Below are 19,934 nucleotides of genomic sequence, written 5' to 3' on the forward strand. Positions count from 1 at the left end.
GAGCTGAGGACTGATGGCCTTTGTTGGGCAAGAGCACTGGGTTATATTTATACTCAAAGACCTTGCCTCGAAATCAGCTCCCCAGTTAGTCTGCCCACACATGGGTGTTCACAGCAGTGAGTGCCTTCCCACCTATCAGACCTTTCATACTTTCAGCTGCACAACCATCGTCCCCACTCCCAACGTCACACCTTGCTTGAAGTCACCAGATTTAGGTTGTTGTCTCTTCAAAGGGTACCAGTAGCCACATGGCAGGATAGGACGCCAGAGTGCTTCTCTCCATCCCTCTGCATTTTACATCTTAACTCTTCTCTAGATACCAGCACTCGGTGCCTCTGACCATGTGCATCAATTTTCTCTCTGTGCAGATGGTCTGTCTGATAAGAGCTCTCACTCCGGCCAAGGAGCTGTGAATTGTGACTCTGCTCCTCAGGGCCACTCTGAGATAGAGGACGTGGAAAATAAAGCCAGGAAGGTCAAGAAGCCCAAAGAGAAGGAGAAGAAGAAAGAAAAGGGCAAACTGAAGGTCAAGGAGAAAAAGCAGAAAGAGGACAGTGAAGATCCAGACAGGAAGATGAAGAGGAAGGGACTGGGCGCCATGCTGAGGTAGGGACCTTCTGCGAAGGACCTTCTGGTTTGTTTTGTTGTTTCTCCTGGTGAAATCCCCCGTTTGTGTGCACTCGGAAAACAATGTAAGCTTTCGCTCGCCTTCAGCTACGTGCGTGCACGTCTAAGGTGTGAGTGTGATTTTCCTTTTCCGCAGAGGCAGAAGGAGCCGTCTTGGGTGGCTCCTGAAGCTCGTGGTGGTGACAGGGAGCTGTCGCAAATCTGTTGTCAAAGAAAGGCAAACGCTTGGTGGAGGCGTGGGCAGTGCCCGCAGCCCTGGGTACCAGAGTGTTGTGTGGGTACAGGAAATGCTCCTCCATCAGCACAGGGGCCACGAGAGGCAAGAAAGTCCTAAGTGGTACCTCTAAAACACCCCCTCTGAGTTAGAGAAGACGGTGGAGGTGGACCACCCCCAGCCCGTGATTCTAGGCATGTGTGTGGCCAGGCCTGTGGGTGCAGAAGTCGTCACCGACAGGCTCTGTGGTGCAGTGGAGATGTCACTGCTGCTGGAGTCAGAGGCCCCAGTCTGAATCCATGGCCCTCCGCACACCAGCTCCTGGCCTTCTCTTATGGGGCTTCACTTCCCTGAGCCTGACTTTCCTCAGTTTCCAGATGAGGCCAGCCTTCCTGCTCCCTCATCACCAGACAGGGGGACGGGTTTCACACCCACTCCATCCATTGACTGGGCGTGGCTCCTCAGCACAATCTGGAAACAACTTTATTTCTTCTCCTACAGCTGCCTTCAAATGTGCTCTGTTGATGCTGTCAAGGTGTCCACAATTTGATGATCTCAGTCCTCCAGCAGATGGCTTTCTGGTCACTTTGTCAGGGTCTAAAACGTCCCCTCAAATGTTAATCAACACTTTCCTCCTCCCCACCCCTCAGACTTCAAATCCCAGGAGAGCCCTGGGTGTGCTGGCAGGAATCCACCTTCTGCTTCTCAGGCTCTGGAACCGGGGAGGAAGGAGGGGTGTTATTACGCAGGATGGAGTTTTAAGTCACTGGCTGTATCCGGCATGACCTGGCCGTCAGGGGCCCTTTGTGAACCACTTTTGTGGGGTTTCAAGGGACTCCTTACTGCACCAATCACTGATGCGGGGGAGTCATCCTCCCACTGACTTCCGGAGACCTCTGACCTTAGCCTCTGACCTCAGAAAGCACAGCACAGGAGTCTCCGTGCTCCAGCTGGTAGGCTTCTTGGACGTGTCTGTTTGAGATGGCCTTAGCCTAACGTCCTCAACAGCATCTACATGGCTCACTAGAATGACTGATCCCTCGTCCCTCCAAATGACACTGTTCCCTTTCCTCCTCAGCCTGCCGTGGCGATGCCCCAACTGGCCCAGCATCTCCGGGGTTCTCCAGGGTGGTCAACCACCAGCTTCGCACCTCCCCAGCTCTAGGGCGATATGCCAAAGTCTCCCAAGAACACTCGTGTGCAAGGGGAAGGGAGAGGGTCAGTAAATGTCTGCAAGTCGCCAAGCAGACGGGTGGGAAGTGAGTGACAGTCTCGTTTCATACAAGCGCCTTCAGATTCTCTGAGGGGTTTTCTTGTGGCCTTCTCACTTACTTGGTTGGGGGCGGGAGGGGGAAGCACCCTTTTCCAGTACTTTCTTTACTCCTATAATTTCCCATCACGGAAAATCTCTCAATCTCTACTCTTCTCTTCCATGGGCTGAAGGTGAGGGTTGGGAGGTGATAGTTGTTAGACCAGTTTGGCCACCTCTTATCAGACCCTAAGGAGATAGCTCTCTTAAGAATGCTGGGTGGTGGTTGTCATCAGTTTTGGATCTTCAACTGAAATTTCAGACAGAAATGGAAAGTTCTATTCCATATCTGTTATTCATATATATATTCATATTCCTATATGTAATATATGTATTTTTCTATATATAATATTTAGTGTATTTATATATTTATACATAATATATAAATATTTATATATAATATATAATGTGTTTATATATCATATATAATATAAATAAATATATATATATTTGTAATAATATAAAAGAACCTTGAAACTTCACAGTGACACTTAGGGGACACAAATAATGCTGACACCAGTAGACAAATCTCTCGATGGATGTTGGTTTGTTTTTCTTGGTGGTTTCTCTGGACTCTGTCTTTCCATTTGGCATTTTGAATGTTCAACTTGCCCTTTTTCCAGGTGATTGTTATGATTGCCAGGCCCACGAGGTAAGCATCCTGATAATAGTGACACCTGCAGTATATTTAGGGGGACTCACCTTGAAGTTACAGAGTTAAGAAGTTAAAAGAGCATGTGGACTTCTGAGTTCAATCCCGGCTCCTCCACTTTCTATCTAGGTGATACTGGGCAAGCTATTGAATCTCTTTGTGCCTCGGTTTCCTCATCTGAAAAATGGGAATAATAATAGAATCTACCATTATTATGAGAATTATTTTTGTTTATTACACGTAATATGCTTAGAACAGTGCCTGGCAAGTAGTAAACATTCGATAAATGTTACTTATTGTGGTAAGCAGAGTAATGGCCCCCTAAAGATGTCCACGTCCCAACCCCTGGTACCTGCAACTGTTGTGTTGCACGGCAAAGGAGACCTAAGGTTGCTCATCAGCTGACCTTAAGATAAGGTACCTATCCTGGATTTTCCCCAGTGGGCCCAGTGTAATGACAAAAGGCCTTAACAGTGGAAGAGGACGATGTGACTGTGGAAGAAACGTACAGAGAGATGTAATTCAGTAGGTCCCCCTTATCTGTGGTTTGGTCTCCGTGGTTTCAGTTGGCCTCAAACCACAGTTTGAAATTATTAAATGGAACATTCCAGAAATAAACAATTCATAAGTTTTATATTGCGTGTCATTCTGAGTAGCCTGATGAAATCTCGGGCCGTCCTGCTCCATCCCTTACAGGACGTGACTCATCTCCCTGTCCGGCAGGTCCACGCTGTGTGTACCACTGCCTGTTAGTCTCTTAGTGGCCACCTAGGTATCGCAGTCCTTGTGTTCAAGTAACTCTTATTTTACTTAATAACGGCCCAAAAGCGTGAGTGTAGTGAGGCTGGCAATCCAGATACTCCAAAGAAAAGCCATCAAGTGCTTCCTTTAAGTGAAAAGAACATAGCACATCCGGAGGTCAGTACTATCCATGGTTTCAGGCATCCCCTGGGGGTTTTGGAACGCATGCCCTGCAGATAAAGGGGGACTACTGTGAGTTGCTGGCTTTGAGATAGAAGGAGGCAGCCATGAGCCAAGGAATGTGGGCAGCCTCTAGAAGGCGGAAAGGTCACAGAAATGGATTCTCTCTGGGGTCTCCAGAGAGGAATGCAGCCTACCTGCCCCATCATTTCAGCCCATTCTGTTGGTTCATCCCCGAAGTTTGTGGTAATTTTTTACAGCATAATAGCAAACTAATATAGTTATTATCATTATTATTATTACTACTTTTACAACATCATAGTAATCTATAAGGAAAAAGTTCCTCTTTAAGGTGTTAAAGAAAAAAACTATAGAGATTTAACTAGAGTAGTCTATAAATATAAAAACTGTTAGAGCTTCGTATGTCCCATTTTCTAGAATATTACTAAATTGAGCATTACCTTTGTATTTGGTCTGGCGGGTTCATGCTCTGTTGCTCCCAGTACAGAGCCAGCTCTTCCTTGTTGCCCAGTATCCGCTGTATTTTCCTCTGGTTCAGATCACGGGTCCTAGACCCTTTAGACATCTAGCAGCTCACGTTTTGTTTCCTTCTACTCTTTTAGCAAAATTAATCTGAAAGATAGGGTTTGATTTTATCTCTGGTGTAAAAATAGCAACTGTTTTCCATAGCCTTTTGCATCTGAGTTTGTGAGCATATTGGAGTCACTGCCACATGCACATTTTCAACAACAAAGAACACAAAAGCTGGTGCCATTAGCCAACAGATTTTGCTTTAATTCTCATCTGTTGCTCAGATGCTATTGACTTAGTTTCTTTCTTATCGAAAAAAGATTGATTGCTTAAACGTTCTCTAAGAGTTAGATGTGTGATTTAAATATGTATTACTTTTCCCATTACCTGCATTTCACCGAAGCGCTCCTGAACACAGGGCTCCAGTGTAGGTCGTGCAGTCGTCCATGAACGATGGCCAGAGGCATGCGTGGGGGCCGGAATTCCGCCTCCCACTCCCCACCGAGCCAGGCACCACGAAGCGCCGCGGCGTTAGCAGTGGCTTGCTCTCGCTTGTAAAAAGCTAAGTGCTGTGTGCTTTTCTGATATTAGCTGGTCTGTTCATGTTGATGATATGTAGTGGTACAGTTTAGTCTGTTAATTTAACCTGCTCCTGATCCTTTTGAAAAAATTATAGGGAATCTCATTAATTCATATCTTTCTATGTGTTGTCTGGTTCCAGTATACTTATAATTTACTGATTTCAGAATCACCTCCTTACACATTCACCCATGGCTCATACTCAGGCCATGAATTATTGTGGAAAAATATGCAGCTCAAGAACCCAGAGACTTTTGGTGTTTTCCTTGCATTCCCTGTTTTCTTGCTGTTAGAAGGAAGCGTTAGAGCGTCGAAAGCTGCTTCAATCTTCCCTTTGTGTGTTTGGCTCCCTTTGCATTGGGTGCTTCATGGCACACCCTGCAGAAGGACCACCTGTGGCTCCTTGCTGCAAAAGGGTGAAGCTCAAACCCCATCCTAGACAAGCGCATTGCCATCAGCCCTGAGCCACCTTCCTGGGGTCGAGCAGAGGTTTTCTAAGCACTAAAGAGAAATATCCTTTAGCTAAGAAAATCTTGCCCTGCCTAAAGTGGAAAACCCAGAAATCCGTTCCTGATTTCTTAATTATTTTATAGCCTTGTCAATCCTTACATTCTTTAAACTGGATTCTGTCGCAGATTTGTGTTTACAACCCATGCCTTTATATCAAAGCTGCTGTTGTCTCCTCTTGGTATTACAGGCCACTTGCTTCAGAAACCTTTAAGTTGTCAACTTGTTCTGGACCCTGAGTGGAAAGGCTTGATGTTGATCAAGTACCTTTGTCAATACCCTTGGTGTGGCTTGGTGCTAAAGGAATTGTGCCTAATAAACTCCTTAATGGGTTACAAAGTACAAAACCTGCGAATAGGAACTTCATCTCTGTTTTTAATAACTTTTTGCCCATATTCATTTGATTAGTAACATATATTGAATATCTACTCTGTGCCAAGCACATTCATAATTATTCTTCATTTATTCTACTCTATACTGAAGGCCTGCTTTGCATCCTGCACTGTTCTAGGCACTGGGCACACAGCAAGCAAGTCCCTGCTTCTACGGCACTTGTCTGTCTTGATAAAGGAAGGAAAAATCAGACGTTTGAATTTCTTGTGGTGAGGTTAAAACAAAACCAGCAAAATATTGCATAAACATGTAAACTACCTGTAATAATGACTTTCTCAGGGAGTGGTGGGACGTGAGCCCAGGATCCCTCTGGGGCAAAACAGAGCCTTGTCCACTGGAGGGATCAACGGTCAATGTATACGGTGCTGAACAAGACATCCAGGCCGGAGCTGTGGTGGAATTTACATTTCAGGGAGAGGGAGCGAATAAACAACTGACACAAAATAATGGAAATTATTTCAGGCTGTCGTAGGTGCTACGAAGAAGGTACAGTCAGGAGCATGTTGTCGTCTTCCCCCGGCACCTGTCAAACAGCCTGATGGCCTGCGCCTCTGCCCAGGCCGTGCTGAGTTTCCAGCAGATGTGTTATCAGAACTTAGCACGCTGTGGTACTAATGCCAAATCGCTTTATGCCTGACTTTTTTTTCTTTTTTGCAGCATACGAATATAGGAAGGTTATTTTTAAACCAACCTCACATAAAGCCATAACAAAAAGCTAACCCAAATGGTGCTGTTTTAGTGTACAAAGCGCTATTATACCTGAGGCAAACGTTTGGAAGCCGCGAGGTCTGGAACCTGAATGGTGAACTTGGTTCGTGGCTGTTTGTCTTAACTCTGTTCCTCGTGGCGCATCTGTTGGATGTCCTTTATTGCTTCTTCTTAACTCAGCTAATGTAGGTATTCCTCAAGGAAACCTAAATCATGAACCCCAATGGCAAAGGTATTTTTTAAGATCTGGAGGCATCAACTTTTTATTTCTAACCTTTATAAATGCTAAAGCATATATATTTCATTTGTTTCAGACTAAAACATACTATGTATTCATTATCTTATTGAAACTAGGACAACTGTATATAATGGAATCCTGCTGTGAATTGTTTAAAAAGTACGCACATGCACACACACACACACGCACACACCCTCTTCCACTTACCATCTCCGCAAACAGCAACACAGACATCACTACCACCTAATTAATACTCAACCTAGTTAAAGATCTGTCCATTGCAAGCTCTGTGGCCTTCATTAATCTCTTTGAGTCTCAGTCGACTCACCAGTAAATTGAGGATGATAACACATCCTCTCCAAGTTGTTGGGAAGTTTAAATGAAACAGTTCATGTAAGGAGAGCTGTCAGGATGGTCCTGACTTGGTGGCCTTGCTTCTCGTCTTCCACCAAGTGCCCAGCCCAGACAGCCAACTATCGAATACTGCCTTCGACTTGGAGCCCACTGAATTTCTATTTCAATTTTTTATTTTTCCTCTAATCGCTATTTTGTGTTTCAGGTGGGCATGCTGTTTTTTACTTAGCCTGGACAATTTTGCATAATAAACTATAAGAAGTAATGACATAGAAAAATCATTCAATCGTTTATATTTTATAAGCTTTGGGTAATCCCTTTCTAAATGTAACCGTGAACAATTTTAGAAGGTTTTCTAATCGCCTTTGTGCTGAATCCAAATAGAAAATGGACTCAGAAGGAGAATCCGTTTTTTGTTTTGTTTTCTTTTTTTCTCCTTTGTGTATTTCAGACCAGAATGTATGGATGGGTTTCAGACCTGATGTTCTTAATGCATGGCATGGGGCTGCCTTGGAAGTTGTCTTATAATATGTTACCCTTAAAGATACATTGTGACTTGATTTTTAAATTAGGTTAGATAGAGACTGAATACTTAGATCTCCAGGGAGCATGACATCTGTCCTACATTTCTCCTCTTTACCTTGATCCCATAATGGCTGTTGTAGGTCTCGTGTACCATAAATGTAAAGTGACCGTGCCTGTCATTACCCCTTTCTAGATAGTGGTTGTAAAATGTCTGGGTAACCCTCCAGCGTTACGGCTATGAAGGGTAACCTGGCGAACACAGCCAGGCCAGTGAAATTTTAACAGCCATTTCCCTGAAGGTCAAAATGCCAACAGCACACTAGAGTTGAGGTGCTTTGCTTCCTGAAGGAGACGCCAGTTTGAAACATGAAATTTCAGATGAAAAATGAAAGCCAAAGTAGATCAGAGTTCTTCATTCAGCTTCAAGCTGGATATAGAAATACATTGAAAACAGAGAGCCTTACAGATCAGGGTATAATGGCTGCATATGTTGAGCTGGAGAGAAATATATGAAGGGTGGCAAAAAAATAAATTTGGATGTCAAAGGCTACCATGGCTGCGGCCATCCATCCTTCTCCATGGCAGTCCATGATGGCAGAGGAAAGGAAAAAGAAGCTGAAAACATGTTGGAATTTAGTTAGGCTCATTTTTTGTTTCTTTGGTAACTCTGAATTTTCTCACCTCCTAGTCCATCTTGAATTATTTACTTTCTCTTTCACAGTATGAGCCATGAATATTTTGTTTCTTCATTTTGTTAATTTGCCGATTTTCCTTTGAGCTAAGTGCCCTAGCAATTTTAATTTTCACTCGAGTTGGGAAGAGCAATGACCCTTTTTTTTTTCATTATTACTATCACAGGCCTGGGCTGAGAATGCTACTTTTTATGACCAGCCGTGTTGAGCCCATAATGGAATTGCAAAGTAGACAGTGCAATATACCGATATTGACTTCCATTAAACCCAGTGGTGTGATAGCTGATAATATTTATATATTTATGTATTATACATACTAGCTTTTGTTCATTTGCAACTAAGCACCAGAGAGGAAAATTAGCACCATAATATGAACAGATTGTGAACAGGAGAGAGAGCCTGTGTGAAGAGGGCAAGTGATGAAAATGATGGAGATAGATGTGAGTATGGTAACTAAAACGTAGGGATTAAATTCTGATCAGGCAAATGTAGGATTGTTTGTTGGGCATTTATTTCTTAACTAAAAGAAGCCCGGGAGACAGACAGGCCACCCCTCTGACGGGCTGAGCACAGAGACAAATGGGCCGCCGCAGTGGCCAGCGTGCAGTTTGCTTGGTGCCTGATTTCAATAATTTTTTTTCTAGCTGTCGAGCATGTCTGCAAATATTTGTTTATCATCCTATCTGGTTTTTGAATATGTGTTCACAGAGGGCTGAGGGGCATGGATGGAGTTAATTAGTATAACAATGGCCGGGGAGCTTGTTTTCAACATCATTCTGAAATCTGATTGCCGTTCATGGCCTTCCCCTCCTCCCGTATGCAGTCTTGATTACTCTGCAGCTCTGTTGTGACTGTCCAAGGCAAGATGATTTTCTCATACTTATCACAATAAAAAATGATCACGTAGAGTGTCAACCAAAGGCTTATTTGTTTAATTAGGGTTCTCTTCTCTCTTAATATGCGTGCACAACTCCCATTAACGTTAATGTGAATTACGAAAGAGCACTGAGGAAGAATAGACCCCTTTATCTCATTACTTTTTCTTGGATAATGAGGTTTAGATTTGTTAACAGATCAGAACAAAAGTTCAGTGGAAAAAAAAATTGGCTTAACTTTTAAAGAAATTGATATGCTAAAAAGAACTTTCACGGGCACTAAAGTGGAAGATACACATTAATAAATAAACTTCATTAGCATTTGAGGTGAAATATAATCATTTAAGATGCTGGATTAATAAAATGCAAAAGATTTCCTAATGGACCTATTTGCATACTCATATTAAATAACTAATAAAACATATTAACAACAGTTTTATTCATATATATAAACACTCATAAGTTCCTAGTTGGGATTGTATTTGCCTAATTTGCTTTGTACCGTGTCCAGCACAATGTCATGTCCTTGTAGGATGTTTACTTAATACTGTTAGATAACGACATGTATAGATTTAATAATTTGCTTGAGGGAAAAATGGAATTAGCTCTTTGTTAGCACCTTTTATCTGAGAACTTCAATGTAATTTACTAACATCCATCTTCAGGATACATAGGTGATGAATGTGGCAAATAGTAGCTTTACTTTGCAGATAATAAAGAATGAGCCATTGAGAAGTGAAACAGTCTGCCTAGAGCCAGACTTTGAACTGATAATAATACCAAGACCCCTCTTGATCATTGCCACTGTTGTGTTAGCATCTAATAGTGCATTGACATCAGCCGTGATTCTGTGAATACTTTCATACACCCTGGAGAACCCATGCTTCCTTACTTTTGCCCTTCATTGGATTTTCCTGTCTTAAGTCAACACAGAAAACAGCAATTTAATAACATGTGATAGAAAAGACTTGAATCTTTGGCATGATAACTGTAACCGTTTTCCTCATAGAATAAGAAAGAGGCTTCCCAGAACAATTAGAAACAGATACAGAAGTTACACAAATTGAAAAATGGATAAGAGATACAGGAATATTATTGGATTGCACGTCTAGGACTATTGTCTCAACCATGCTAAATAATATCCACCAGGATTTTGGAGACAATCCAATTTTGCTTCTCCAGCTAGCTGCTGATCATTTCTGCACGGTGCCCCTGCCTCAACCTTGGCTTCAACATGTCCAAAATCTAATTCATCATCCACCCGTCTAAGTCACCAGCTCATCCTGACTTCCCTGATTCTGTTTGAGGTACTGCCAGGAATCTCATGACATCCGGGATGCCTCCCTCTTCCCATTCCCACCCTTCCATCCACTAGCAATCCTGCTGATACTTGCAAAATACTGTCTCTCACATCTGGGCCTTCTTTTCCATTCCCACTGCCACATAATAAGCATGGCCTTTGTTATTTATGACAAGATTGTTTCAATAAACTCCTAACTGATTTGCCTGCTTTCTTCCTTTCTTCGTTCCAGTTCATCCTAGGCATAGCTCCCAACCGTTCATTCATTCGGTTACAGATATTTAGTGAGCACCTCCTGCGTTAAATACACTATACCACGGCGGCACAGAGCAGACCCTCTGGAGTCAGTCCACTTAGGTTCGGATCCCAGCTCTATTTCTTTCTAGCTGTTGGTTCTTCAGCAACAACTTTACCACTCTGTGCTTCAGTTTCTTCTTCTGAGAAATTGGAATAAAAATAGTATCTACCTAACAGAGTTGCTTTGAGAGTAAATTAGATGATATGTGAGAAATTCCTGGCACATAGCACGATCTTAAAATATAATCTGTTAGTGGTATTTTGCTTTAGTTGCTGAGACAATTCCCAATTATCTAGTAGTTCTCAAAAATCCAACTGTATCTAGTGCCGTCTACAGAGCTTGCTAAGATTACGGATCACTGGACTTTATCATCAGAGATTCTCACTCATTAGGTCTAGAGTGGGGCCTGGGAATCTGTGATGATTCTGACGCATCCAGTCCCAGAAACCTCCATGTGGGAACTACTAACTCATAAAATTCGAACTATTTAGTTTGGCATTCAATACCCTCTATATTTTTATCCCAATTTATTTTTCTATCTTTCTGTTTTACTGTTCCTCTCTACAAACTCCCCGCTCTAACCAGTTTATTTTATTCACTATTACCCAAAACAAGCTTTGTGAAGCCCTAAGATGGCAGCCTCTCTTAGGATGACCTGCCTTCTCTCCTCCTCTTCCTTCCCTCCTTCCTCCCTCTTCTTGTGCCCCGCCATCCTGCCAGCCTTCTGAAGCCTGCCTTAAGCCCATCTCCTTTATGAATCCTCCTTCAGCCTGCATTTCTCTTCTCATCAAAGCTCTTACAGTCCGTGTCTTCTCATTTGGCACTTCCCATAGGCTGGCTTGGCTTTTAGTGTGGGTTTTACATGTTGTCTCATGTCCTCAGTGGGATTGTAAATCCCTTTAAGCAAGGGGGCTTCCTCACAATGCTCCTCACAGCGTTGGCCCTTAATAAGCTTCTGCTGATTGACTGGCTGGCTTACATGGTGTGCTAATTGGAGTAGACTTATTTGGGCATTAATGTGTTGTGCCCTTTAGTCATTCTAGATAATAGTATTGAAAATAATGAAAACAGTGGAAGTGATTCAAAAATAAGAAAAAGGGGGAATTGCATTGGGAGTTAATTATTTTTTTTTAATTTCTGCTTGAAGAAAAGATTGAAGGATGAGTTAACTGGTAATAGTAACCAGCTGTTCTCCATCTCCACTGAGGACAGAGCTGGAGAAAATGGGCTGAACTCACTATCAGAAAAAGCGAGGTTAGATATAAAAAAGAAGATGGTTGTTAAGCACTGGAACGAGGCTTCTGAACAGGTTGTGGAATTGACCTCCCTGAAGTGCTTTCAAAGCAGGAAGGGTAAATATCCATCTACAGGGATATGAAAAACATTGCCAGTCAGTTCATTACTCGAATATCTATTAAACGCTACTCTGGGGAAACCCAGAAAAAATATACAACATGAACCCTTAATCTCACTGTCTAATTAAGATGACCCATAAATATGAAATTATTAGCAATGAAAATAGGATTTAAAATTAAGAGCCAAATTGGGAGGTTATGACCATAATTGTGGTTGGAATTCAGATGTATACCCACCAACCCCTGCTCCTCCCCACCCCTAAAAACCTGCCCCAGGCCTTTTTTAAATGACTCGATTTTCAATATCTCTTTCCAAGCTGCTTTTCTAGGTTGACTGGAGCAATCCCCCATCTTTTCTGAAATAATTTATTCGGTACCATTGAGCAAGCGACTGCTAGGTACACAACAAGCACATTGTAAGTATGCAACCAATCTTCTACGTTTTTTCCTGACATCATTCATTCATTCAACAAACATTGATTGATTGTCTAATAAGAGGCCATCTCGATGCCCAGCCTGGAGATGACCACAGTGAACCAGTCAGATGTCTTCTCGTAGGATCTGCAGCCTTTCCTGAAAGTGTGGTAGAGCACACAGGTTTTAATATTAAAGTGACATAAAATGTAGTAAACTCTTTCTCAATAACCAGGGCACCCCTGAACCCCATAAACCATTTGCAGAGGACCTGGAAGAAGAACTGCACGTGAGAGGCATTGACACCTAAACTTAGTTGTGTGACGGCCTTCTTGAGTGGAAGCTTTTCCTTGCCTGGGAGACACATACTTTTTACACACTTGCAATATGTGTGGAACTCATCATTGTGATCCTCAACTACTTGACCACTGGCTGAAAATGATGGCAGCGTAGATTTGTCCGTAGACTAAAGTAGATAAGGGTTGGTTTTCTGAAAAGTCAGTTTCACAAGGTGAAATGGCACTGAATTGAGGGAAGTAGCCAAAGACTATTAACACTTAGCTTGCCAAAATAGAAAATCTAATTAGAGGCAAAATGAAAACTTTGGCCTTAAAACGTACTCATACTCAGTGTATCCTTTGGTCTGTGATGGGGTGTCTAGTTCATCCCAATCTGAGCACTGAAAACCCCACACCCAGGGAAACTGCTCGGTTTTAAGCAAATCTGGACAGTGGATCACCCTAGTCTGCATTCCAAGTTTTATCTGCTCCTTCCCCTCTCTCCCTCCCTGCCCTCTGTTTATATGCTACTATACAAAAGTCTTTGAAAAATACAACAAAAATAAAAATTAAATGAAATTAAATAATTTAAATACAATTTAAAAATTTTATTTTTGATACCACAAATTAAAAAAATATATACTAGAAATTAAAAAAAAACGTATAAAAGAGTGGAAGCTATAAAAGAAAACCGGAGTGAACTCTTCTGCTCTCTTCGTTTTCTGTTCTTGCCTTATCCTGAGCTGTCATCTATTCTGCTAAGGCTTTCTTGGTATCTGAAGAAGCCACGTAGCTCCAGAAATCAAAGTAGAAATGTCTCGGCAGAGAATGACTAAAAGCAGCCAGCCAAATGCCAACAAAAGAATCCTTAAAAATATTGTATAATTCAAAACTCAAGAAAGAGAGAGCTGGAGGGCATGTGGACAAGAAATAACAGTTGTGACTCTGACTGCAGACAGAATCACTAGCGAACAGTAAAAACCCTAATTCTGGGGATTTGGGATTTGGGTGTTAGTTCCTCTCTTTGATAGGTTTCTTCTCCCTGGGGGACTATAATTTTCCACTTTAAATTTGAACTCTAGTCAATGTATAGTAGAAAATCAATATCATAGATTTGTTCTGCTTTCTTTTTGCCTCTTGGAATTTTCAAAGTGTGTGAAGGAACCGCTTTTCTGATGAAGATGGACTGTCAAGTGAAAGGGGGTGGGTTTGACCGGTACCTAGAACTTTGACCCAGACAGCACACCAGACTACCTCCGTGTCTTTGTCATGCCTTTGTCATCCCCCCTCCACTCAGGTGTTCAGTTCTCGAGGGGTGTGATTACTGACACGTTTGTAAAGACTATGCCAAATGAATTGGAACTTGCCATCAGAATATTTTCCTATTTATCCTACCTTCTTCCCTTAATTGTGTTTTACTACATTCAATTGTAACTTTTTCCCTTATCTTCTGACTTATAGAGAGGGAAATAGAGGAGGAAACTCACAAAAAAACCCCAAAAGAGTAATCCAAAACCGCAGGCATTTAACATTTATACAGATGTAGTTCTTGCATTGTTAAAAATAAGCAAAGGTGCCAAGGAATGGTTGCAGCAAAAGCAGACACGGGGACGTGGTGGATCCTTCTCCTGCCCTCACATGGATTGAACTCCCTCCCCTGACAGTCTGAGCCCTTTGCTCAGCCTTCCCACTCCAGCTCACACAGCGTCTTCTCAGGCTCAACGTGCTCAGGCCACACTTCCTGGGAAAGTCATTGGCCTGATCCTCTAGACTTGCATTAGATCTGGTCTGGATCCTCTTGGCATTTCCCACAGGTTCTGTGGCACTGTGAGTATAAGAACCGTGTGTTATGGATGTTTGTGTTCTTCCCAGTTCCTCTGCCTTGCTTCATCTTCCCTCCCTCGGCCTTCCCCTCATATCTTCTCATAAATGTGAGCCAATTTTCATATTCCTCCTGATCCTGATCTCTTGAACTAAACACAGAGATAGATTGAGTATCGGTAGTCTGCCCCCTGTCCTGGTCAGCTCTCCAGATCTGGCGTCTGGTAACCAGCCCCGGAACTCAGTAAACCTGTGGATCTCTGAGCAACCATGGCTCTTCAACAAAGTGCTGCCTCTCTGCCCTGTTGGCTCCTACTCTGGGGTCTGCCAAGCAGCATTGCCAGAACGCTCAGTCCCATGTGGGCCCCACTTTGAATGCCATCATCTTCGACCGCAGCACTGGTATAGTGGGACTGACTTATTTCTGACAGGTCACACCCGGAACACTGGCTCCTGGCTCTCATCTCAAGCCCTGGAGGTCTAGTCACAGGATATTTTCCCTTGAACCTCGTGTATCCTATCTGACTTGGAAGTATTCGTCTGTCATTTGCTTTCCTCTCTGCCGTGGCCTGTACTGCTGATGGAATATGCTGAATGGGCCACTCCTAGACCAGTAGCTGAGCTCCCTAAGCCGGCCCCTGTGCCTTTGTGTGCTTCCTCCAGCTGTTCCTCAGCCTGGCTGCTGGGACCTATCTAAATCCCTTCCCCAGTGATCCTACGGTGTTGGGAGTACCTGACGCCAACTTTGCTATGACCTTGCCCATAGTATGCATTCAACAATGGATCGCTGAGCTCAATTCTTGATTCCAGGAAATCCATTCTAGAAATAGAAAATAACAATCAGTTTTTACTTGTAGATGCTTCCATAGGCTGTTGTGATTTTTAAATGACAATTGATGTTTGTCCTCTTGTAGTTTTTTTATCTAAAATATTCATTTTTAAAATCTCAAGTATTAATTCTAAAAGAGGAAAATGAGTCCTTTGAATACTATAATCTCTAACAGGAGGGATTCTCTTAATTCAACAAATATGGGTTAAAACTTACTGATAAGCTCTGCTTTTTAGTTTTGCATTTTCAGTGTTAAACTTTAAATCTGTCTATCATGTTTTATTCCATAAGAAATGTATCAGCATAAATAGAAATATGAACGTAATAGAAATTCTAATAGACTGTTTAACAATAATATGGCAGGCAGATACCATTGTAATCAGTATTGTCATTAACGACTATCAATAAAGAGGATAAGATGTTCTTGTCTTTGTGAATTATGATTTATGGCTGGCACAGCAGTCACACTGAAGTATATTTATTCTACAATATAGAGACATTGATTAAATGCACATGGCATCTCAAATACAGTTGACATTTTAAGTCAAAATTATTACAGACACACAGCCATTCATTTAAGCTGTTGCTTTAAAAATGTGTCTCAACTGATTGTTAATGGAAGAAAGTCTAGCTGGGCCAATATTTCAATAACTTGATCCTTTATTTTACTGGCATACATAGCCTGGGGGAAATTCGCCTCCTTTGAGCAGTCATATCATTTTGCTATATCTAGTGGATGGACCACCAGCTGAAAATGGTCCTTTATGTATAAACACACAGGCGTTCTGGATTGCTCAGGAGCATTGTCTTATTAGGATAAAACCATTTTTTGGTTCTCTTCCCATAATTCTCCCTACTGTCTCTGAAAATCTTGCCTTCTATCTTACCAACCTGCTTAGAAAGTAGGTCTTAAATAATTGATGACAGCTGTAGCTGAAACATTAATATCGTTTAGGGATGATGGTTTTTGTAATGTATATTGCTGCGTGTTGCCAATAGACCAGAGACTTTAAACAACATAAGTGTTTGAGTATTGATTGCTGATTTACAAGATTGAGGCCAATAGTAATTGTATCTGAAGGCCTCCTTACGTACCATGTCTATAAATTCTTTGATCTATTTTCTCATTTATGTCTTTTTAACTCAGAGTTTAGATTTTTAAAAATTTTTTATAATGAAATAATTCTTAGACTTACAGAAAAGTTATAAAAAAAGAGTACAAAGAGTTCTCATATACCTTTCACCCAGATTCCTCAGATGTTAACATTTTACCACATTAGCTCTAGAATTTTCTCTCTCTGTTTTTCCTTCTCTCCGTGTGGATATGACAGATACAGGCGTGCATTCCTTTTTTTCTGAATAATTTGTGCGTATTTGCAAACCTTGTGGCCTTTTACCCCTAAACTTACTTTGAAGTCAGCACTGCATCCCTGTATCATTTTTATTCTGTATTTGAGAAGGATAAAGAGCTGGCCTCAATTCAACCTCAAATCAGCAAAATTAGAAATTATGAAGTGAAATGAGGAAGGTGGTGATTTCAAATATGATTACAAGTCGAGAAAACCAGTGTGTGTTATTCTTTTATTTTTGTGGACTATATTTTCAGCGTCTAATCTAAAATCCTAAATTAAGTCATGATTGACTTCTGGTAAATGAGTACACATTTCCAAGACTGAGATGTGTTTCTTTGACAGTTAATGAAACTTCAAAAGTAAGACCTCTGCAAAAAGGTGCGAATATCCCATCTTTGCGAGGAGGCCTCATTAACCATTGAATTCAGCACAATGAGCTTGAATGAGATGGTGAATAGGAAAATGTCCTGCTGATTATTATTAACATTGTGCTGCAGAAGGATTCTTAGAAATCCAATATTATCTTTTTCTGAGACTTCTTATCCTTTCCATTTTGCTGCAAATGATTTATTGATAAGACTGGAGCCAGAGCAGGGAAGCAATGCCAGTCTCTGGTCACCTTAGGGCTTTTCTTATAAATGTCTGTGCATTTGAAAACAAAAATGTACGAAGGTGAATGTAGTATGATAGTTATAGTGGAGTTAAGTTCATCTACAAAACTCATAATTTGCCTCATCAGGAAGGGGGATCTGGAGAAACAAAGCGTGTTCTGCCAGTCTTTTTGATGACGTTTGTTAGGTGTCCAAATGTGTCTGATTTTATTCAAGCTCTTGTGTCTTGAGAGAGAACAGGAGGTAATACAGATGTGGTATATAATATATATAATATATTGTAGTAGAATATAATATACGGTATAGGTGTAACTAGTAGAGGGGGTACACATCTGTGGATAATCAGTACTTAACTTAGAAAATCCTCAATTCTCTGAGGCTCAGTCCAGCTTTTACAGAAAATAAAGTAAAATTTCTGTGTGATCCTTATCACAGCTCTGTCCCTAACTGACATGAATGTAGAGATAACAACCCACCTATGCACGTGAGCACATATCCCTGAATTTGTCCATATTGCTAACTTGAGATAGTTTGATTCTAGATGAGACAAATAGTATGAAAAAACCCTCTACAGAATCTTCTTCTTCTTTCTACATGTCAGGACTTAATTAGTCCGAGTAGCTGAGATGCACTCTGTTCTTCTTGTAAGTTGAATATGTCTTTGAATGTCTATGCGCCAAATACCGTCATGTAAAAGGTAATACAACTTTATGAAGCACTTTGAAACCTTTAGCCAAAAGGTAATTTGTGTATGTGTTGTTATATCATTAACATCCCTTTTTAACTTTTTAAAATTAAATTGGTAAATAGCATTATAAGTATGTTGTGAATGTTAATATGTCATCATTTTTCACTCTATAGGTTAACTATATTCTTTCAAGGTTAATGGTAAAGAATTTCTAGAAAAGAAACCTTATTTTTCCATTCACATGGAGAATCCACATGCAACGATACAGTGTTTATGAAGCACGTGTTGAGTTAAACTTCTAAGGCACAGTTCTGGGACGGTCTAAAAATTATGTGCAAACTTTTGACTATAAGTATTTTTTTTGCTGAGCAAGATTAGCCCTGAGCTAACATCTGTGCCCATCCTCCTTCACCTTATCTATGGGACTCCTGCCACAGCATGGCTTGATAAGTGGTACGTAGGTCTGCACCCAGGATCCAAACCCATGAACCCTGGGCCGCTGAAGCAGAGCGTGAGAACTTAAACGCTGCACCACTGAGCCGGCCCCAAGTATGTATACTTTTATGGAGAAAGCGTCCATAATTTCCTTCTAATTCTCCAAGGATTCTGTTACTCCAAAGAAGTTAGTTAAGAACCATTTCATGATGGAATCTTCCCTCTGCAGGGCCATCTATGTTCTCTGCCTGACAAGGAGGTGACATTCCTATTTCTGCTCTCTGACTCCTCTCTCTAGTGGATTCAACATTTATCCCTGATGGATGCAATCTCTATCATTGGAGTAGGAGTGTGACCCTCTGTGAAAGGAATAATGAGGTGCAGAGTGTCCGTCCCAATGCTTTATACAGAGCCCTCCTCAGACAGGCCCTGGTTTGGAGATAGCCACCTAAGTGCTGTGTCACGGGAAGTGACCCTGCCCACCACAGAAGAGTGTTTGTTGAAGATCATCTCCTTTCTAGTACCCTCTAACCAGGTTCCATCGGGTGTAGGCCAGTAGAGCTCTCCTCAACCTAAAGGGGAAATGGGAACCCTTCTACTGGAGACTCTGTGTTTCTATTTCCCTCTGCTTTTCTGGGGATCCTCAATGCTGAGATTTCCTCTCTGTTGTGACAACTCAGACCAAGAAGATTTTAAATATGAGTAGGTGGCTCTTGTGTTGCATTCCACTAGGACTGTATTGCACACCTTCTCCTTTTGTCAGGGTCTTTACAGTGTCTAATAGACCTAGGCTGTAATATTGTACTTGGCCATTAGCTGTTACTGTGCCATGCAATAGACTCCAAACTGAAAAAGGATTATGTTTGTGACTTGCGAATCTAAAAAATCAATTCTTCTAGTAACTTATCAATTCTTTATGTATAAAATCTTTAACATGAATGTGTTTAATGTAAGAAGTGGCTATAATAAAATAAATAGAATACATAAATAAAGTTTACCCATGTAATTTCAATGTTATAGTCAAATAATTTATGCTTAGCCTTGTAGGGCAATGCTCATTTTTATTAAAATAAAATAATTGATACTTCCTCGAAAAACAAAAGTTTTTTTTGATACAAATTAATTTTCAAGAAAGTAACAGTAATTTCCTTTCTTGAAAGCGAAGGCAATTAAAGATATAAGTAGAGTTGCAGTTTAATGTATCAACTTTCTGTTTAAAATTAGTAGTGTTTAAAATGAATTGCTTCATTTCCACCTGCATCCCTCCTTTCTTTCTTTCTTTCTTTCTTTCTTCTTCTTCTTCTTCCTTTGCTGAGGAAGATTGGCCCTGAGCAAACATCTGTACCAATCTTCCTCTATTTTGTATGTGGGACACCGCCACAGCATGGCTTGATGAGCTGTATGTAGGTCTGTGCCCAGGATCCAAAC

At 41.3% G+C, this 19,934-nt stretch overlaps 1 protein-coding gene across 13 annotated transcripts in view; it reads left to right on the forward strand.

Annotated features, from left to right (window-relative positions):
- The window catches only part of PARD3B (par-3 family cell polarity regulator beta), a 930,268-nt gene that overhangs the window by 655,307 nt on the left and 255,027 nt on the right, over positions 1-19,934 (forward strand). For all 13 annotated transcript variants that reach the window (XM_070581758.1, XM_070581756.1, XM_070581765.1 and 10 more), the window contains one exon: positions 369-606. In XM_070581758.1, coding sequence (XP_070437859.1) covers positions 369-606 — 238 coding nt within the window. The remainder of the gene's footprint in view (positions 1-368; positions 607-19,934) is intronic.

This window comes from Equus przewalskii, chromosome 17, assembly GCF_037783145.1.
Source record: "Equus przewalskii isolate Varuska chromosome 17, EquPr2, whole genome shotgun sequence".
NCBI lineage: Eukaryota > Metazoa > Chordata > Mammalia > Perissodactyla > Equidae > Equus > Equus przewalskii.